Source organism: Vombatus ursinus, unplaced genomic scaffold (assembly GCF_900497805.2).
Source record: "Vombatus ursinus unplaced genomic scaffold, bare-nosed wombat genome assembly UNPS02014848.1, whole genome shotgun sequence".
NCBI lineage: Eukaryota > Metazoa > Chordata > Mammalia > Diprotodontia > Vombatidae > Vombatus > Vombatus ursinus.
The window spans coordinates 6,893,424-6,916,762 of record NW_020954626.1 but is presented as its reverse complement, the minus strand read 5'-3'; the positions used below and the strand labels follow the sequence as shown (position 1 = coordinate 6,916,762).

General features: G+C 34.1%; 1 protein-coding gene across 2 annotated transcripts in view; it reads left to right on the top strand.

The window, feature by feature from the left end:
- Positions 1-23,339, top strand: part of DNAAF4 (dynein axonemal assembly factor 4) — a 96,793-nt gene that overhangs the window by 48,714 nt on the left and 24,740 nt on the right. For both annotated transcript variants that reach the window (XM_027840879.1, XM_027840880.1), the window contains exons 5-6: positions 15,042-15,187; positions 15,915-16,024. In XM_027840879.1, coding sequence (XP_027696680.1) covers positions 15,042-15,187; positions 15,915-16,024 — 256 coding nt within the window. The remainder of the gene's footprint in view (positions 1-15,041; positions 15,188-15,914; positions 16,025-23,339) is intronic.

Here is a 23,339-nt window from a genome sequence, read left to right as displayed (position 1 = left end):
ATTAAGTGGGAAAAGGCCTTTGAACTAGAGTACCTACAAAAGAGTCTTATTCAGACAGTCAACAACATTTAAGCACTTGCTATGTGCCAGGCACTGTCGTATACACCAAGAATACAAATACAAGCGAAAGGAAAGGTACAAATCTCTACTTGCTTACCTTCTTTTTTTTTAATTAATTTATTTTTAGTTTTCAACATTCACTTCCACAAAATTTTGAGTTCCAGATTTTCTCCCCATCTCTCCTCTCCCCTTATCCTAACGGTGTGCATTCTGAATGCCCCTTCCCCCAATCTGTTCTCCCTTCTATCATCGCCCCCCCTTATACCCTTCCCCTTCAATTTTCCTGTAGGGCAGGATTCATTTCTATACACCATTGCCTGTATATCTTATTTCCCAGTTACTTTCTTACATTCTAATGGAAGAAGACTATATAAAAAGGAAATGAAAAGGAAAGAGGGGGAAAAGGCATGGTGAAGAGTCCTGGGAGAATCAGGAGCCTGAAGGAGTGAGCATGGTTGACCTTGGTACTTCCTAAATAAGAAGTCCCCATGAGAAATTCTTCAATGCCAGAAGGTGGCCATCATGGGAGAATGAATTTCTAGGAGACTACAGAGAGAGAGAGGCTTCTTCCTGGATAAGAAGACTGCTAGGTATGGAGTATAGATGGGCCAAGGAAACTTGGCCACTCCCCAGAGATCATCTGTAAATTTATCAAGCAAATTGAGAAGAGATTCATCCCAGAAAATAAAACAAGTGTGACTTTCCAGCACATCCCTGAGAATGAGTACCTGAGGGAGTAAGGAGAAGTTTTTGCCTTGGCTGTATCTCTTTCCTTTACCCACTTCGGCCAGAGAAGAATCTGTGTTTCAAACGGTGCAGGGGATTTTGGACTTCCTATTTTCCCACTGATATCCTACCAGAATCTCTAATAAGTTATCAGTAGTATCCACATTGAGAATCAAAGATAGACAGATGCAGACAAACCATGCTTAAGGAATCTTATTATGCACCCCACAAATAGAAAAGGAACCAGCAACCAAGAGTTATGTTACCCCTTGCCACATGTGCTCTTTCAGCTTAAACTTACCTTCCTCTGGATTCTGTATGTGCTTGTGGGAGAGTGTGTCAGTGACTTTTGGGTAAGAAGTTTTATACCAACTGTTCATATTGTACCATGTTAGTAAATACTCTCTATCTAAAAGCTACTTAGGGCTGGTTGATGAAATTAAATCTTAACTGATAATCTTGGGGGGAAGCACACCACTGGGGGTTCAAACTCATGGTATTAGAGAATCTTCTTTGATTCCTCTGAGGTACCCCTAGACCCCTGAGGGGGAGATTTGGCCAAGTTATAGGGACTCAACTCATCTATAAGAGTGGTGATTGGGATGGAGATTCTCAGAATTTACATGGGTTATACAAGTATTTATTTCCAAATACTCTTTAGATTACCATCCTTGAATATGAAATATGTCCTTCAGACATTAATCTTTTTTTTCTTGTGCATAAGTAAAGAAAACTATGTGGAAGAAAGTTCAAATAGTTTTTTTTTAACGTCATTCTTGAGTTTTTCCAAACATCTTGATCTAGAAAACCTCCTTCTGTGCTTGTTTGTATAATAGTATTATCACATTAAGATAGCCTAATCAACAGTTTCAGGTAACCAAATATTATAGGCACCAGTATCCAGAAAATTTTCAATGGCTTCTTTTGTATATAAGATGAATTGAAGATACAAGGTGGGGGTGGGGAGGAATTGTTTAAACTATTTCAAAAGCAATAGGTTCTTCTGACTTAATGTTGTCAATATTAAAAAAGTAAATATTGCCAGGAAGTTGTTTTCCCAGCAGACAATCTTTGACTAGCTTCTTTTTTGGTTTGGAATATACATTGTGTTACACCATATAAACATATTTTCTGGGTAAGGAAGAAGCTATGAACTGCTATGCGTTATAGATGAATGCATAAGTGTGCAGAGAAAAGAAACTTTATGATAACACTTCAAACTATGGTTTTTTACAGAAGCATTGAAATGAATGAATGGATAAATATATATATATATCAGCTATACAGGATCAAATAAGAATAGAGAAGTCCTCTATTGGCATTGAAATCCCCTTACAACTTGCCGCCTCCTACCTTTCCAGTTTTCTTATGATTTAGTCCTATACATGGACTCTGTGATTCATCTACACCAGCCTACTTATTCCTCAAATAATAATAGTACTACTAGCAGTAGTAGTAGTGGTGGTAGCTAGCATTTATATAGTACTTTAAGGTTTGCAAAGTACTTTACATATATTATTTTATCATGTGACACTCCATCTCCATCTCCAGCCTCTGTACTGGCTGTCTCCCATGCCTGGAATATTTTCCTTTCTCACGTCTATATTTTTGTTTCCAGTTCAAATCCCATCTTCTCCAATAATCCTCTCCCAATCACTCCAGCTTCTAATGCTTTCCCTTCTTGAGTTTATTTCTCATCTACTCAATATGTATGGTATATATACCTAGTTATTTATATCTCTCTTCTTAAAATGTGAGCTCTTTGAATTTAGGGTTTGCTTTTACTTTTCTTGTATAAGATATGTGGTTACTGCCTAGTGTATAGACAGGTGGCTCATTTGTGGCATAGACAGATAGCAGATTTGGGATCTCGCCTATCCCTCTTTAAGGGAGACTGACATTTCCACCTTTGTGGGGAGCAAGAAGGGAACCATGGCTGGGACCTTGTTCCTTTCCTCACTGTCTCCAAGAGAAATATTGGACTTGAGTTATATTTTTCTACCACACCTCAAATATTGGTAGCCTAGGGGAGTCTGGCAGTTAGGTGGTACAATAAATAGAGTGCTAGGTCTGGAGTTAGGAGAACTTGAGTTCAAATATGACCTCAGCCACTAGCTATGTGACCCTGATCAAGTCACTTAACCCTGTTTGCCTCAGTTTCCTCATCTATAAAATGAGCTGGAGAAGGAAATGGCAAACCAATCTAGTATCTTTGCCAAGAAAACCCTAAATGGGGTCATGAAGAGTCAGATACAACTGAAAGGACTCAACAATAGCAAGGGTACAAAACTTTAGGGTCCAATATAAATGACACTTTCCCGGATCACCGTCAAGGAAACCAGCTTAGCTCCCTTCCCACAATTATTGGTCACATTAAAGACTATCTCAAATAGCTAGTGTAATTATCAAAGTAAGCCATATACAGAAGTCAGGGAATTTATACAGATTAGAATAGAGCAAAGAACACTAAGAGTAAATGAAGTCTTCAGCTTGGGAACATTAAAAGCACCTTAGCTAAGGTGCCAAGAAGAGAATGATCTCTTGGGGTGGTGACTTCGGGGAGGGATACTCTTTTAGCCATCTCTAGAGTTGCAAGTGCTAGAAGGTAAGGTACATATCTAGCTTTCTACATGTCTACAATTCCTGGGAGATCTGTCAGTTGTGCACAGGCATGAAATGTTGTGGCTCATCATTTTCTTAGCCAATCAGAAATCCTCTATGTACAAAGGGAAACCACCCAACCTGCTTAGGCGGAGGTACAACATTTGTATTTCCAGCACTTAGTACAATGTCTGGCACATATTAAGTGATTGAAAAATGCTATTATTGATTTATTGGTTTCCTTAGTTTATCTGTCCTCACTTTATTCTTCAGATAGTTGCTAATGTGATTTTCCTAAAACACAGTTCTGCCTATGTCACTTTTTTCTCAGTAAACTCCAATGGCTTTTTTTTTTTGTCTTTAGGAGCAATATAAATTTCTCTGTTTGACCTTCACAGCCCTTTAAACTTGACCCCAATGCACTTTGCCATTATTATACAGTACTCTCCTTCTCATACTCTAAGGTGTAGCCAGGTTGGCCTTGTTGTTTCTTACACACAATACTCTATTTCCTGTATCTGAGTTTTTGCATTGGCTGTACCCCATTCCTGGAATGCATTTCCTCTTCACCTCCCTTGATTCCTTTGCAGTCATCTCCATAGCTACCTTCTACATGACTCCTTTCCTGATCCTCATCAGTTGCTAGTGCCCCTATAAGGAGGCCAAATGAATGGCTAAAGAGAATGCTGAGCCACAACACTATACACCTATGTGGAGTTGACAACTCACCCTGGAGCTGGCTCTTTTATTTCTAGTTGATCATGCCATGTTTTGACTTTGATTTTGAACAAGTCACTTGACTTCTCTGGATCTGAATTTCTCCACAGATCACATCAGCTGATCTGATCCAAACAGAAACATAATAAGGAATAGAGGAGCCAGACAAATTTAGGAAGCTTGCCTCTATCTAGATATATATTCCTTTTTCACAAGTCTAGGAAGATAAAAATGATTAGCAGCAGAAATGGTTGATAAGAATGGCTCTGAAAATAAAAACTTAGACAAAGTTTTATGTGGCAACAGTTGTACTCAATAGATTTTGGAGTTTTGTCTTCTCTTCTTTTCCCTCAGTTCCTTATCTGGAAAATGAGTGCTTTCTACTTCTCTACTCTTAATAAAGAGGTAAGGGACCATAATATGGAATGTTGCATATGTTTTTAGATATTTGCTGTGTCAGTTTTCCTTAATTGTTTTTCTTGATCATAAGCAACAGTTCTCTGGTTTGGCATGTAACTAGAAATGACTGGGATTTTTTTCTAAAATGCATAAGTACAGGGGCAGTTGGGTGGTCCAGCTACCCTGGAGTCAGGAGGACCTGAGTTCAAATCTGGCCTCAGACACAAAACGCTCACTAGCTGTGTGACCTTGGGCAAGTCACTTAACCCCGATTGCCTCAACAACAAAAAAAATTGAAAATCTATCAATAAAACTTTAAAAAAATAAAATGGCAAAAAACCCAAGCTGTTTATGTTGGCTTGACAGTGGATAATATTAAGGCCAGAAAGCAGTAATTTTCTTTCATGAGAAATGCTATAATATAATAGGGAATTTCACTAGCAAATAAGAAATTTGGTTCTTAGTCCCTACTCTAAAACATACCAGCTATTACTTTAAAAAATACTTTATTTTTGCATTTTGGTTTTACATCACAGTCATTTCTCACTCTTCCTCCAGATTGGACATTCTCTTGTGATAAAATGAATAAAGCAAAAACACCTGACTCTTGAAAGACTATGTCTGACTGTGCTGTATACTGTCTTAGTAGTTGTCCACCTTTCTAACATGCAGCAAGAAATGTTTCATTATCTCTTCTATAGAACCTCTATTGGTTTTTCCATTATTCTGAGTTCAACTTTCTGTTACTTTACTTCTCTATGCTTCAGTTCCCTTATCTATAAAGTAGAAATGATAATGCTTACCTAAAGGCAACAGAGCTAGAATAATAATTTCTTGAGATCCTTTCCAGCTATAAATTCTGTGATTCTAGTAATCTTGATAGCTAATTATATTCTCTCTTTTTTGCTTGCTTCTCAACAACTAAGAGGTACTAAAGTTCAACATGTTGCAGCTCTTCTGTGACAGGAATTAAAAAGATTTAAATAAGTAAATATATAGATGAATAAATTGTAGCTTAAAATTTAATATACCAAATATATTTTACAAGATCAAGTTTTACATACTAGATTTTATATTACTAAGCCAAGAAAATAAAAGATCCCCATACATACCTAAATGTAATATAATGTTTTTCTTCTAGCCTAACATTAATAATCTTTTACTTAAGTATTTACTGAAGTACTGCATAAAAACAAAAAATATTTGCTGAAGTATTACTGAATTAATGAAGTAAAATAATCTTTTACTGACTGAAGTATTTTCTTCATATGGAGGAAGCTGATACATATGTGATATTATATATGTAATGATATTATATGTGCTATTACATAATAAAATTCTTTAAGACTCTAATACTTCTAGCTATTTTGCACTTCTTTTTAAATTTTCTAGCTTTATGCAATTTCTTTTTGTGAGATTTCCCCATATGAATAAGAGTTTAAATTAACAAAATCTTTAGGATACCAACATTTGAGTGAAAACCTTAAAATCATTATTTCTGTACTAAAGAATTAGTCCTGTCATCAATTTTTTTAGTGGTATATTTTAGAAGTATATTACCACATGTCAGTTTCTATGGCATTACAACATAAATTTCTCATATTATGAAATTTTTCTAAGACTTAGAAAAAGACTTAGAGTTTTTATGTTATATTTTATTTCCAAGAATTTAGGATTTCATCGATATGGGTATTCCCTCCAAAAGCAGATCACAACTCTTTCTGAGTCTCCATTTCTTTATTTGTATAAAGGGATAATAATTATTACCTATCCCACAGTGCTGCAAGGCTTAAGTGCATTGCAAACTTTAAAGTGCTACATACATGTCACTTGTTTTTATTATTGCCTTCACAAACTGAGAGTCAGAATATGGCTAGTAACCATAGTAACAAAGAATAACAGAAGTCATTAGAATTTTAAAGAACTCTTTGACTGTTTTCTGGGGCTCTGGACTACTTTTACGTTCTTTCCCTTTGATATCACTTGAAACAGAGTTTTGTATGGTGATTAACATATAGTACATAATTAATAGATATTTTTAATTGCCTGTCCAAGTGCTTTTCTTGGGGGAAGAAAGCAGAATGTAATGTGGATTATTTCATAGAAACACTGTAGAATACATTGTCAGTGAAAGATATTTATGCAGCCTGAGCCATTGATGATTGATTACCCTTACAGTATAACAGTTCAATTCTGTAACTATAAATCCTCCCTGCTACATTGATACTCTGTTCTTGAATCAATGCCCTATTCCATCTTGGTTACTGCTATTTTTTTGCCAGATTGTTATTTCTGCTTCAAGGGTAATGTCACAAGTGATTATATATTACCATCACAACAAAATTATCCATGGTTTTCAGTCATTTGTCAGCATGACTGGTGCTATTTATGTATTTTCTATGCACTATTACAGGAAGACAGGTCTTTCAAACTTCCTTTTCTCTCACTTTCTCCGTATGGTGAAAGTTGTTCCTTCTTTTTCTAAGGAAAATCCTAGAAAAAGGATCACAGATCCTCCTGCTTTTTTATTTATTATTATTTTTATGCCAGATTTGAACTCTAGTTTTATTTGTCTCCATGTCCAGAATTCTGTCTATTGTGCCATCTTACTGCTTCTGTCTTTTATAGATATCAAAAGAATCTGTATCCAAAATTTGAGAATATGAAGGTGTTATCAGCAGTACACTTGGCCTGGATAAATATTACTATGCTTTGAAGTTTCAATAAATTATACAATTCTGTTCACTTAATGAACATGTATTGTATATCTACTATGCACAAAGCATTATACTAGGCTTTGGGAATTTTTTAAAAAAATCAATAGTCTCTGCCCCAAGAAGATTTTCATTTACTGGGAAGACTTGATATGTACAAAGGTAAGTAAAAATAAGGTAGAGTGTTGCGATGACAACAAAGGAGAGATTCAGACAAAGTACAAAGTTGAAGAAAGATAGAACACCTTCAGTTAAGGGGATCAGGGAAGGCTCCGTGGATGAGGGGTGCTACCTGAGCTGAGCCTTGAAAGAAGAGAAGAATTTTCATAAAAGGAGTGAGCATAGGAACAGCTTCAATAAACTTGTAACCACTTAAAAAAACCCAAAAAACCAAGGGCTAGCATTATATGTAATGGAGAAAATCTAGAGGCCTTTTCATTAAGATCAGGTATGAAGCAAGTGTATCTATTATTACCAGTATTATTTGATAATGATAAGAGAATAAAAAGGAAATTAAAGGGGTACACAAAAAGGAAGTAAAACTACTGCTTTTTATAGATGATGTGATCAGTTTAGAGAACCCTAAAGATTCAATTATAAATTAATTGAAACAATAACTTGAGCAAAGTTATAGTATATAAAATAAACCTACGTAAATCATCAGCTTTTCTGTATACTACCAACAAAACCTATCAGGACAAAACAGAAAAAAAAATTCCATGCAAAATCACTACAGAATATAGAAAACATTTGGAAGTCCACTACTAAATCTTGCATAGGTACTATGTGAATACAACTACAAAAGGCTCTCTATTAAAGTAAAGACAGCCATAATTAATGGGAGAAATATTTTGTTCATTACTGGGCCATGCCAATATAATAAAAATTATAGTACTACCTAAATTAATTTACTTGTTGGGGTACTTGAATGAAACTGCAAAGGACTGCTTTATAGATGTAAAAAACAATCAGCTGGAAGAACAAAAGATTTCTCTTAAAAGAAATAATTTTAAAAGTAGGACAAAATGGGGCCAGCACAAGTTATCTTAAAGCATATAATTCTATAAAGCAATAATCTTCAAAATGATTTGGTACTGGTTAAGTAAGAGAGAGGACAAGTCAATAGGTGGAACAGATTAGGTACACAACATACAGAAGCAAATGTGCACAGTAGCCTGGTATTTGATAAATCCAAAGATCCTAGATACTGGGGTAAGAATTACAGTTCAATGAAAACTTAATTGGAAAACAGCCTGGCAGAAAGTAGGTATATTAACAACTCTTACCATAGACCACACACACACACACACACACACACACACACACACATAAAATCCTGTAAATGAATACATGACAGATATTTTTTAAAAATCACATCATGAATGAGAGGAGAAGAGATGTTTTTAGTTTGAGATGCCTATGGGACATACAATTTGAAATGTCCAAAAGACAGTTGGCAAGGTAAGATTGGAACTCGGGAGAGAGATTAGGGCTGGGTATATAAAGCTGAGAGTCATCTGCATAAAGGTGATAATTGAACCCATGGGAGCTGATGTGATCATTAACCAAGTTAGTTTAGAACAAGGGTTCTTTTTTTAATATCATTTATTTATTTTTATTATTCTTTTCTTTTTAAATTTCAAGTTCCAAATTCTCTCCTTCCCTCCCTCCCACAACCAGTGTGATGTCAATTGTACGTGTAAAAACATGTAAAATATATTTCCACCTTAGCCATATTTCAAAATAAGCAAGAAAAATAAAGGTGAAAAAATGATGCTTCAATTTGCATTCAGAATTCCTAAGTTCTCTCTGTGAGGTGGATAGCATCTTTTTCATCATCAGTCCTTTGGAATTGTGTTGGATCACTGTATTGATCAGAATAACCAAGTCTTTCACAGTTGATTATCATTACAACATTGCTGTTACTATGCACAATGATCTCTCAGTTCTTCTCACTTCACTTTTCAGCAGTTCAAATAGGTCTTGCCATGTTTTTCTGAAACCACCTCATTATTTATCGCAAACATATACCACAACTTATTCAGCTATTCCCCAACTGATGAGTATCACTACGATTTCCAATTCTTTACCACCACAAAGAGATCTACTACAAATATTTTTGTACATACAGGTACTTTTCCTTTTTCTTTGATTTCTTTGAGATACAGACTTAGTAGTGATATTGCTTTGTCAAGGGGTGTGCACAGTTTTATGGCCCTTTAGGCATAGTTCTAAATTGTTTTCCAGAATAGTTGGACCAGTTCAGCACTCCACCAACAGTTTAGTAGTGTACCAATTTTCTCTCATCACTCCACCATTTGTCATTTCTGATAGGTATGAGATGATTCTTCAGAGTTGTTTTAATTTGCATTTCTCTAATCAATAGTGATTTAGAGCATTTTTATATGACTATAGATAGCTTTGATTTCTTCTGAAAACTACTTGTTCATATCTCTTGACCATTTATCAATTGGGGCATGACTTTTATTTTTATAAATTTGACTCATTACTACACTCAGTATATATTTGAGAAATGAGGTGTTTATCAGGAAAATGTGCTGTAAAATTTTTTGATATTCATTGTTTGTTACCTTTTAGCAAAATATAGTTTCCCTGATTATCTCTTCTAATTAGGTCTGTTCTTGTTTTAACTTCATCTAAAATAATGATTGCTACCCCTGTCTTTTTTTTTAACTTTAGCCGATGTCTGTTCTAGCCCCTTATTTTAACTCTATTTGTATCTTTCCGTTTCAAGTGAGTCTCTTCTAAACAACATATTGTTGGATTCTGGTTTCTAATCCATTCTAATATCTGCTTCTGTTTTATTGGTGAGCTCATCTCATTTGCATTCATATGTGAATTACTTATTATTATATTAGTTATGATTACTAATTCTGTGTATTTCCCTTTATTCCATTATCTTCTGTTTCTTTCTCTCTCTTTTTCTCTTGTCCCTCCTCAAATGTCTGTTTTGCTTGTAACCACTGCCTGCTTTAATCTGTCCTCTCCTTTATCATTCTCTCCCTTTCTCTTGTCTCCTTCCACTCCTACTTCCTAGTGGGTTAGGTACGTTTCCATACACAACTGAATGTGTACATATATTCCTCCTTTGAACCAATTCCAATGAGAGTGAGGTTCAAGCATTGCCTGCCAACCCCTATCCATTGTAAAAGCTCTTCCTTGTGCCTGAGAACCTCTCTTTCACCCCCTTATTTTGGATAGCATTCCAACATAGTCAATAACACCCATGCCCACTGCCTATGTAAACTCCTTTTAACTGCCTTCATAGTGATAAAATTCTTAGGAGTTACATGTATCATCTTCCCATATAGGAATGTGAACAGTTTAACTTTATTGAGGCTTTTATGATTACTCTTTCATGATTACCTTTTTATACTTCTCTTGAGTCTTCTGTTTGAATATCAGATTTTCTGTTCCCAAAACTTACTGCTATTGCTACTTCCCCAGTCTGTGTATGTTCCAGACCGACCTTCACCTGACCTCCACCCTTCTGTACATTTCTTCTGTCTACCTCTTAAATTTTCTTAGGCCAGAAAAACATCTGACCCCAACTTTGTTGGCTCTGCTGCTCCAAAATTTCATTTGAGGCATTATTTTAAAATTGTTTGGAGGGGAATATTGAGAGGGTTCAGCTGGGTGACTGCCATTGATCTGCCAGCTTGGTTCCACCCAAGAGCATGGATTCTTAACCTTTTTTTGTATTATGGACCCCCTTGGTGATCTGGTGAAACCTATGGACCAATTCTCAGAATAATATTTTAAAGTACATAATATAAAATACAGAGGATTACAAAGAAAACTAATTATAATGAAATTCAATTTATCAAAATATTTTAAAAAACAATTCATGTACCCCCTGGAATCTATCCATAGATGTCTTAGGGATTTATGAATCTTAGTTTACAAATGCTGGTATAGAGAAAGGAAAGAAGAGTACCCAGAATAGATCCTTGGGGATACCCACAGTTAGTGGGAATGACATGGATGAAGATCCAGAAAAGGAAAGTGGAAAGAGCAGTAAGAAATGTAGGAGGAGAATCAGGAGGGAACATAAAGTGAACACTTTAATTGCTTAAATTCAAAATCTTCTGCACAAGGGAAACAGTTACATGGGGAAAAAATCTTTGCTGCAAATTTCTCTGATAAAGGTCTGATATTCCAGATATATAGGGAACTAATTCTAATATATAATATAATATATAGAATATAGAATATAGAATACTATATATTATAAATATATAATATATAATAAACTAATTCTAACATAATATAATATATAATAATTAGTATATAATTCTAATATATAATAGGGAACTAATTCTAATATATAATAATAATAATATTTAACTAATTCTAATATATAATAGCAAGAGCCATTCCCCAATAGATAAATGACCAAAGGATATGACTAGATAGTTCTCAAGGGATGAAAGGCAAGCTGTCAGCAACAATATGCAAAAATGGTCCAGATCACTAATAATAAGAGAATTGTAAATGAAAACATCTCTAAGAGTTCCATCTTGTAATGGTCAGACTGACAAACATGACAAAAATGGAGGGAATGTGAGAGAATAGATAGACTAGTACATTGTTGTTAGAACTATGAAACAACCCAGCCACTCTGAAGAGCAATTTGAAACTATATCCCCAAAGTCACTAAAAAGCGTATACCGTTTGACCCAGTGATATCACTACGAAACCTAACCTCAAAGAGATCAAAGACAAAAGGGAAGACCATATATGGACAAAAGTATTTATAACAGTCATGTTTGTTGTAGAAAACTTGAAAATAAGAGAGTGCCCATCAATTTGGGAATGGCTGGAAACATTATAATATATGAATGTAATGGAATAACTGTTACATAGTAAAAAATGACAAAAGGGAAGGATTCAGAGAAACACGGAAATATTTATATGAATGGATGCAGAGTGAAATTAACAGAATAAGGAGAACAATTTATATAATGACTTCAACATTGTAAAGAAAAATAACCTTGAAAAGATTTAAGGGCTCTAATCAGCATAATGACCAACCACATCTCCAGAAGATTGGCAATGAAGTATGCTACTCACTTCCTGACAGAATAAAGATGGACCTGAGAGGTAGAAGGAATGGTACATTTTTGGACATGGCTACTGTGGAAAGAAGGAAGGAAACAAGTATTTATTAAGCACCCACTATGTGCCAGGGCAGCTAGGTGGTGCAGTAGATAGAGCAATGGACCTGGAGTCAAGAAGACCTGCATTCAAATGTGACCTCACACTAGCTGTGTGACCCTGGGCAAGTCACTTAACCCTGTTTGCCTTAGTTTCCTCATCTGTAAAATGAGCTGGAGAAGGAAATGGCAAACACTATAGTATCTTTGACAAGAAAACTCCAAATGGGCTTACAAAGAGTTGGACGTGACTGAAATGACTGAACAGCAACACTATGTCAGGCACTGAGCTAATCACTTTACAAATATTTCATTTGATCCTCCCAATGACCCCAGGGTTAGGGTCTATTATTGTCTCCATTTTATAGTTGAGTAAAGTGAGGTTGACTGAGATTAAGTGATACCAGGTTACACAACTAGTAAGTATCTGAGACCACAATTGAACTCAGATTTTCCTGACTCCAGGTCCAGCACTCTATCCATAGCATCACTGCCTTTTTTTCCCTTTAGGTCAGGGACTATCTTTCCTTTTGCTTGTATTTATATATAAATACACCTGTGGAAGCAGCGAATAACAGAACCCAAGAAATCAAACCTGTTAAATCAAAATTTTATTTGAAGGAAAGAAGGAAACAAGCATTTATTAGGTGCTTATTATGTGCCAAACATTGTGCTAAATACTTTACAAATATTAACTCATTTGGTCCTCGCTACAACCCCTGAGAGGTTAGTGTTATTATTATTTTTATTTTACTATTGAGAAAATTGAAACAAAGGTTAAGTGACCTGCTTGGGGGGGGGGGGGTCACATAGCCAGTGAATATCTGAGCCCAAATATAAATTCAGGTCTTCTTGACTCCAGGCTTATTGGCTCTGTCTACCTACCTGACCAAGGAAATTTGTTTTGCTTATTTATCACAAAGACAAAAACTTCTGGAAAACTAGAAAGCAGTATGACAGAAACTAGGTGTAGGCTAACATTTCGTACCATGTACCAAGATAAGGTCAAAACGGGTATATGATTTACACATAAAGAGTGATACCATAAGCAGATTAGGAGAACATGGAATATTTGTTTGTCAGATCTATGGATAAGAGAAGAATTTAGGACCAAAGAAAATATAAAGAGCTTCATGAAATGTAAAATAGATTATATAAAATTAAAAAGTTTTTGCATAAACAAAATCAATGTAATCAAAATTAAAAAGAAAGTAGGAAACTAGGGGAAAATTTTTGCAAGAACTATCTTTGATAAAGTCCTCATTTCTCAACTATATAGAGAATTGAGTCAAATTTATAAAAATATAAGTCATTCCCCAATAAGTAAATGAACAAAGGATATGAACAGGCAATTTTCAGATGAAGAAATCAAAGCTATCTATAATCATATAAAAAATGCTCTAAATCACTATTGATTAGAGAAATGCAAATTAAAACAACTCTGAGATACCACCTCACACCTATCAGATTGACTAATATGACAAAAAATGAAAATGATAAATGTTGGAGGAAATGTGGGAAAACTGGGACACTAATGCACTCTCGGTGGAATTGTGAGCTGATCCAACCATTCTGGAAAGCAATTTGAAACTACGTCCAAAGGGCTTTCAAACTGTGCATACACTTTAATCCAACAATAGCACTGCTAGGTTTATATCCCAAAGACATAAAAAAGGGAAAAGAACATATTTGTAAAAAAAAAAAATTTACAGCAGCATTTTTTTGTGGTGGCTAAGACTTGTAAATTGAGATGTTGCCCATCAATTAGGGAATGGCTAAATAAACTCTGATATATGATTGTGATGGAATATTATTGTGCTATAAAAAATTACAAGCAACATGATTTCAGAAAAACTTGGAAAGGCTTATATGAATTGATGCAAAGTGAAGTGAGCAATGCTGTATGATGAAGAACTGTGAATGACTTAGCTATTCCCAGAATTGCAGTGCTCCAGTATAATCCCAAAGGACTCATGATGAAGCATTCTCTCCACCTCCAGAGAAAGAACTGATACTGTCTGAATATAGACTGAAGCATACTATTTTTCACTTCTTCATTCTTTTTTAAAAATTCAAGTCTTCTTATACAAAATAACTAATATAGAAATGTTTGAATATGTATTGAATATGTATGAACTATATTAGATTGTTTACCATCTCAGGGAGAGGGAAGGGGAAGGGAGGGAGGGAGGAACAGAACTTGGAAATCAAAACTTTTTTAAAAAGGTTAAAAATTGTTTTAACATTTAATTGGGGAAAAAGATACAATATTTTATAAAAAAAGGGGAAAAAGAGAAGAGTAGTCTTAGGGGAGACACGATAAAAAGTCTTCAAATATGTGAAGGACTGTCACATAGGCATTAGACAAAAACACTTTGATTTTTTAGTATCCCAAGTGACTAACTCTATGAAGCGTAATAGATGCTTAATAAATGGTTGTTAATTTGATCAGAAAAAAATATGTATGATATACACATTTACATTTCTTAATATAAAAAGAATCCTGGGCTTATTTATACTAGTTACATTTGGGAATTCTTTCCCTTTAATATCTTCAAAGCACTAGTGCTTTTGTAATTTGCTTGATTATAAAATGCCATGAATAAAAAATTTTTAAATGTCATATTTGTTATTATTCTTCTTGAAGGAAGCAGTGTAAAAACTATATTTTCTGAGAAGTTAAAAGATGAATATGTTCCTGCTCCTCGATCCATTGGCAATATTAAAATCCAGTTTACCCCTCGAGTTTTCCCAACTGCTCTCAGAGAATCTCAAGTAGCAGAAGAAGAAGAGGTAGAGATAACTGTCATTGTCTGTGTTGACCACTACCATCAAAGAAAATGTTTCATAAATAACTTATTTCAACCATTTATCAGAATTCTACTGGTACTGAGTTTCTTATGTTTTCACTAAACCAAAGAAATTACTGTTTATTAATGATTGTTAATGATAGGAGTAAATAGACTTTGTAGATTCTTGGGACCAGAGTGCTAGTGACATAATATGCTATTTCCACTAATTCATGTTATTTGAAAAGGCAAATTGGTCATGTTTACTACTTATTTTACTAAGTGTTAGTTTTGCATAGTATCTATGATGAGCTCTTGGTATGTTAAAGTTGCTAATAATGAATATTTCATTTTTTGTCATCTCAGAAATAATATAACTGTACTTTCTCAGAAAACCCTGAGCCTTGATTTAAGATTTCTGATCTGTAATTTTACAAGCAGAAAGGCTTACATTTAAAAATTTTTGTTTTTAAAGTAGATACTTATGCAATTTGATTAGGAACAATTTTTGATTCCTAATAAAGGTTTAAAACTAGACTCAATTATGATAACATTTCTAAATCTCAATCAGTAATATTTGTTAAAAAAAAGTTCTTTTGGGGTAGAAGAATGAAATGTTAACACCATCAGCATCAGATAATATTTATTAGGAGGAAAAGGGAAAATCTGAAAGGAATTGCTAACAAAACCAAAATGTGACTATTGTTCACAAGATTTTTTTCTTATCACAGTGGTTGCATAAACAGGCAGAGGCACGAAGAATAATGAATGAAGATATTCCTGAACTCCATGATTTAAAAGAAGAGGAAAAGAATCCAGAATGGTTGAAGGACAAAGGAAAGTAAGTTTGAAATCTCTTTGAAAGATTTAAAATAATTTCCTGAAGATCTTGTATAACATTTTATGGTTAATTAAATACTTTGATTCCTAGTTAAGAGGAGAAACTCTATAGCATATGCAACATATAGAGACCTTTGTAGAATTATGTAGTTTAAGTAATTTCTCTAATAATCGGTGTCTATCTGTGCTTCAGTTCTTCAGTCAACAAGCATTTATTAAGAGCCCATTATGTTCCAGGCACTGTGAATACAAAGAACAAAATTGAACAGTACCTGCCATTGAGCAATTCTTTTCTATCCTAAACCAATGCCATCGGTACAAGTGACCCCAAACCCATGTGTATTATTATCCCAGAATCTCTCATCAAGAGCAGCCCCAATCTATCTTCTTAGAATAGTTACATTATATGTAGGATTTATGCCTAAAAGATAATGTCAGATTACTTACATGAGTTTTATTTATGATGTTGCCTTTTTAAAATTATTATTATAAACATCAATGGGGCAAACACAAATTTTAAATAAGAACAAAAAAGATTATAAAACAGTTGTATTTGAAACCATAAACTTCTTTTGTTTATGGTTTAGTTTTTAAAATATGCACATATACTTTAACAAGATGTCCACTTCTGAACTTTTTTTCTGTATATTCAACAATTTTTGTTGTTGCTCTAGATTGGTTGAAGGAAAAGAAAAGAGCGTATGTGTTATGTTTAGGTTCAGAACTATTAGGATCACATATTTATTATATTTTGCATCATCCAGTTGAAATGGTTTCCTGGACCAGTGGTGTGAAATGCAAATAGAAATAGGTAGGAGTATAGGACACATATTAACTTTGGGAACCACATATTAATATTACCTGTGTTATATTTTGATTTATTTTGTTGAATATTTCCCAGTTATATTTTTATGTGCTTCAGCTGCCCTGAGGAGTGTTGCACGGGCCTCGTGTTTTGACACCTCGGTTCTAAACCATGTAGTCAAAGAGCTCTGAGTAACAGACATGACCTGGGAGCTTTAAGACCTTCTCAAGAGGAATCTAGGCAGTAATTTCTATTTTAGTGTCTGTGTATAAAATGTTGCAGTTAAGAGATTTTTACCTCAAGGAAGTAGTACTCTAAGAACCTTTTGTGTTTTTAACAAGATAGGAGGACATAACACGTAGTTTCAAGGACCCTCTGATGTAGGATCTCAACAGTTAGAAATTTCTAAGCAAACAGCTTTAGTTTCTTGTTACATTCTCAGAACAAATGGCTTGTGGTTCATGTTTATCACTCTTTCTCATATTATGTGCTCTCTCTCCTGTTATGTATACCCACAATGGAGCCTGGAAACAGCTTGAAACCTTAATTTCACTGATTCTCTAGAGTTCCCTTCTTTGTGCCTAATCAATGCCATGAGATTTCTTATTCCTCATATTCTCTATTTCCAACTATAGGGTGTGTGTGTGTGTGTGTGTACAGTTATATATATGTGTATATATGACATATATAACTATATATATATATGCACACATAGATATGCACACACACGGAATACTGTTGAGCCACAGAAAGAAATTTTCCATAGTTTAAAGCAAACTAATCTTTCTAGCTGTTTTAGTCTGTGTGGAATTGGGGAGTGGTGTTTCTGGAATCACTACAGGGCCTTAGAATCCTCTGAGTCAGTTCATGGATAAAATGTTCATCTGCCATCTCCCTTTAATGAACTCCATAACTGATATCACCATTCTTGAACATATGAATTATTAAAATCTTGGTACCTCCACTAGTTAGGAAATGGCTGATTTTTGTAAGTGTTGAAGATTTGATTGAGCACATACTATTTTCTTAGGTTTTAAAATTTATATTTTTTGTTTCTGTATTACTCCATTTCCTATATCTCTCCAACCCAGGAAACCACCCATTATAAAAAAAAAGGAAGAAAAAAAAGCAGTTCAGAAAATTAACCAACACACCAGTCAAATCTGACAGTATGTTCAGTGTTCAATGTCATTACTCCCCCTACTTCTGAAAATAAGAAAAAATGGTATATTTTTATATATTTTAGGGCTACACATGGTCATTATAATTACACAGCATCAGTTATGTTATTTGTTATTGTTGTTCTTTCCATTTATATTATTTTGTTTTCCTGGTTATGCTTGCTTCACTTTGAATCTGTTCATATGTTTTCCCATGACTCCTCAAATTCTTCATATTCATCACTCTTTATAGCATGGCAATATTCTATTACATTCATGAACCACAATTTGATTACCCATTGCTCAATGATGGGCATCTACTCTTGTTTTCAATTTTTTGATACTAGAAAAAGTGCTGCTGTAATTATTTTGGCATATATTGGACCTTTCTTTCCATTATTGCCCTCCTTGAGGGATATGCCTTACAGCATCTCTGGGTCAAAAGGTATAGACATTTTAGTTACTTTTTTAAAGCATAATTCTGAATTGCTTTCCAGAATAGTTGGAACAGTTCACAGCTCCATCAATACTTCATTGGAGTATGTGTCTTTCTACTAACATTGACTATTCCAACTTTTATCATCTTTGGCAAGTTGCTCAATGTGAGGTAAACGCTCAAAGTTGTTTTGATTTTGATTTTGATTATTAGTGTTAGGGGCAGGCTTAACATCAGCATTCTGTGACTACAGGTTCAATTTTGTGATGAAATAAGGCATTCATGGACCGTTGAACAAAGACGTGTGACTAGGATACAGTAGCACTTAGCTCCCATAGTTATAGTCCCCCTCATCTTCATGTGGAGATCAAGGTATGGTGATAGTCATCCACCTACTCTGTGAGTGGGCACCAATACCATGTGGGTGGGTCTTACATGCCCTAGGTGACCAGGAAACCAAATTAGCACAGCCAGGAAGCTTTGTTAGGGAAAGCACAGCTAGAGTCTTGCCCCATCCTTGGGCTAATAAATAATAAAGCCCACGCTTTGTTGTCTTTTAAGGAAAAAATCTGGGCCACCCTGTGGTGTAAGGGGCAACCCTAGTAGGTATTGGTCCTATCACAATTAGTGATTTGGAGCAATTTTTCATATGGTTGTTTATAGTTTGTAATTCTCCTGAGAAATCATTGTTCATATCCTTTCACCACTTCTCAGTTGAAGAATGGCTTTTGGTCTTAATATATTTGTATTAGTTTCCTATATATTTTGGTTTTCAGGCCCTTATCAGAGATATTTATTACTAAGATATTTTTCCAGTGAGTAGCTTCTTTTCTTATCTTAGTTGCATAGACTTTGTTAAAGCAAAAACTTTTAAAAGTCATGTTACCAAAATCAGCTGTTTTATTTTATTTTATTTTATAGATATTAATATATCTATTAATTACTTGAGAGTAGGGTTTATTTATTTATTTTTATGTAGGTATGTATCCCTGATACCTAGCACAGTGCCTGGCATTTAGCAGATACTTAATAAATACTTGTTGACTGATCGATTGGATCATATAGTTAATAATTCTCCCACTAGCTTTAACTGTGAAAAGTATCTGATCTTGTTCTTTTCTAATTTTTAACAGTATAATCTTGTGTTTTCTTATTCAGTTAAGGAATCTTTTAATCTTGCAGCTACAAGGGAAGAACCAGACCCTAAGCATGCTAATAGGTGCCATAACCAACCCTTCCCCAAGTTAAGTAAAAGCCCTAATTGTGTAGTTTTTCACACTGGTTTGAAAAGATGAAAAAATGAGAAAGCGTAGTACAGAGTAGAGTACTGTAGGTACAGTTTGGAATAAGTAATATATTAACAGGATATGATTATGGCACAGTGAGCAGGAGCTTTCCATTATTATAACATAGATGGGAAAGACAGTTTCCCATAGTCCTTCAATGTCTCAACTATACATAGCCCTTTGCAGTTATAATCAAACTGCAATACAAAATAAGGCTAGAAGCCTGACTCTACCCAACCTCTCTGTTCTTATCACAGTGGTTTCACGATGCATAGTGACACTGACAAACTCTCATAAAGCATTCCATTGTCTCCTGCAAGTATAAGGATTTTATTGTGATAGGGGAAAGAAGAGCATTATCATAATATTAAATTATCCTTTCAGGTCTAAATCTGATAGTTATAGACTGAATTTTCATCGGCATATTGGGACGAGATTCCTCAACTATGTTTGATCTGGATAAAAAGTCAGAGATCCTTTTAGAAGAGTCAGTTTGTACATTATAAATTTAAAATATTCAAGTGCTGTAATAGCCAGGGCTGGAGTCTAACAGAAGTGGATGTTTTCCTATTTAAAATGGAGAAATAGAATAGGGAGTTTTTGCTAGGGGCCTGTCATGGTTGTCGCCTCAACCTTTTATCATTCTATATCCACCTGAAACTGGTTTAAATATGAATATACAACTCAGAACTCCTAGTTGGATGTCCTTTGACATTTTCCCCTTACATGGGGATTTGCTGATATGTCAACATAAACATTTTTACCAGGATCAAAATGAGGTCACAGCAATAAACAAATTAAATTTACTGACCGAGGATAGTCTTTCTCACACAGCAAATTCCAGTGCTTACAATTAAAGCTGGATGCAATTGTCTTTAAGTTATAACATCAATACTTGCAGATATTGCTACTGGTTTATAGTTGTAATATAATGTATGATAGTAATTCAATATATTCACCTTTTATACCAATTAAGATTGTGCAATATCTTTCTAAAAGCTTTCATCTGTTCCCTTATCTTTCTAATCTTCCAACTCTCATTCATATAAACATACCATACCAAATACCTTTTGTTACACATTCTAAACTATTATCTGTTATCAAAATGAACAATCACAAAAATAAAATGACACTGGATATCACAAAATTAATAATTTAAATACTTTATAGACCAGGGGTTCTTAACTTACAGTCTGGGAACTTTTTTTTAATATTTTGATAATTTTGCTTCAATAGAATTGGTTTCCTTTGTGTTCCTATGTATTTTGTTTTATACACTTAAAAAATTATTTTTAAAAAGTGTCTATAGCTTTACCAAATGGCCAAAGACATGAAAAAGGTTGAGAAAGCTTGTTACAGGCAACCTGTTTCACATTTTTATTATGTTCCAAGTATTTACAGTTCTTATGGACTTTACTGTTTTCAAGATAAACTCTTTGTTCCCTTATGCTCTGGTTTATGCTCAAAGGTGGCACTGCCTGCTTATCATAGCAAAAGAAAAAAATTGTTAAAATCATAGGATCATAAATTTAGAGCTGGAAGGGACCTTAGAAGTCAGAAGATCTAAATTAATTTAGCATCAATTCAACTCTCAATAAATAGTTATATAATAATATTAATTAGCATCCTAACATTATGTGTGATAGAGAGGAAAGGAGTTGTTAAGTGTTGAAGGATGGGAACAGTACTCAAATATCTTTAGATACTTTGTATGGAAGGAAATTATTCAAATAGATAAGTTCTAATCCAGCTATATTTTAAAAATCCACATCACCTTTTAGTCACAACTAATCCAAAATTTTAAAATACCAAAACCAACTTTTAAATCACCGTGTCAAGAAGACCATGACCATTTTAGTTGTCAAGCTTAAAATTCATGAAGACCTGTCTGCTTCAACAGACACACTCCTATAGATAGAGAATTAGAAGTTAATGAGATTTTATTTCCTTGTTGAGACCAGGTGTTCTTGATTTGGGGTCTGTGAACTCGATTATTTTTGATAGCTGAATTTCAGTATAATTGGTTTCAATTTCTTATATTGTTTACTAAAACAAAATTAACTCACTATGTTGTATACATCTAAATATTAAAATGTCATTTGCCATAGGGAAAGGGTGCCATGTTCCAAGATAAATGTTTGTATTATGAAGTGGATCCAATAGAGGGTTCCCAAGTTATAGCATCTGTGAGACTAAGCACAAGTCATTAGTAGTCAGCCCAATTTTCTTATAATGGTTTGTAAGAGGCTGACTCATGTTTAAAGACACAGCTTCTTGTTCAATAAAAATTTGTGAAATAGCTCTTTGAGTAATTGGAAATAAACAAAACAATAATAACGACATTGATACACTGTCTTACAGGTTTCACAACCCTTTACACATGTATTATTATATTCAGTCCTCACAATAACCTTGTGAGAAAAGTACTACAATCTTCACGTGAGGAAATTTAGGATCAAAAAGTCAAGATCTGCTTTTGGCCATAGTGAACAGGCATCAAAGGAGGGGGTGGTTTGAAGCCAGATCTCTTAGACCAAGCCTGTAATTCTTTTATTGTCTTCAGTATTACATGTTAATATTTGAGGAGGCTAAATTCTCATTGTTAAAAATTGTTACATTTTCAACACTGTAAATGTTGAAATTGGTATGTGTCTAGCTTCTCCTTTTAAAACATATTTCCTGAAGCATAGTTCTAAATTCAAGAGGGACTTGTATGCAATATCAAGATTTAAAATTCTTCAGGCCTGTTTTTTAATAGGCATTACATCTTCAATTATCAAAATTTTCTATTTCATTTATTTTTACATTTATATTGAAAACAGTCTGCTTTGATAACTTAAGAATACCTGCTTGCCAGTTTCAAAGTTATAGATGTATAGTTATAGCATTTCAAATCACAGCATTTAAAATTCTAGTCCCCTTGGATATGTTAGCTCTCCAAAGGTGTATACTAATGTCATGAAGCTTTTTCTGCACAGGGTCTAAATGAAAGAGGGTGAGATACTGTAAATGTATCTGTTTGTACATGACAATTATGTAATTTTTGTCAAGTGCCAGAATATACTATAGTACCTCCTTAACAATATTCATGACGATTTGAAAGAGACCATCGTAATAATCTTCACGTGAAAAACTAAATTGATGATGTCTTTTGTTTTAACTATGACATGCCAACCACACATGTATCAATTGATTAGCAAGCCTTTGTTGAATAAGCAATGTTGATGGACAGTGATCAGATACAGAGTTGCACTGGAGGAAGAGAGCAGTTGGATTACATTTGGGAAATTGACCAGTACTTTTTTTTTTTTGAGTTGCATAGCCTGTTATTAGCATCTAAAATAAAAGGTATGTGTTGTACAACACGGGTGATAATTGAGTAAACTGGAGATTGATTAAATTCTAGTGCAGATCATTTATGCATGCAGTTTTCATTAATAAAAAAAACTTCTACTTTATTTGTTTACAATTTCCCAAACTATTTGAAAGTAGGATATATGTGCCCAGGTCTGCAAAGAGTACAAATTTAAAATATGGTAAATGCTTTATGGGTTGCATTTGAAGGATTATCTTTGATGCCAACCTTCTTTCCTCTTATTGTTCTAAACAAGAAAGAATTTTATGAGTTG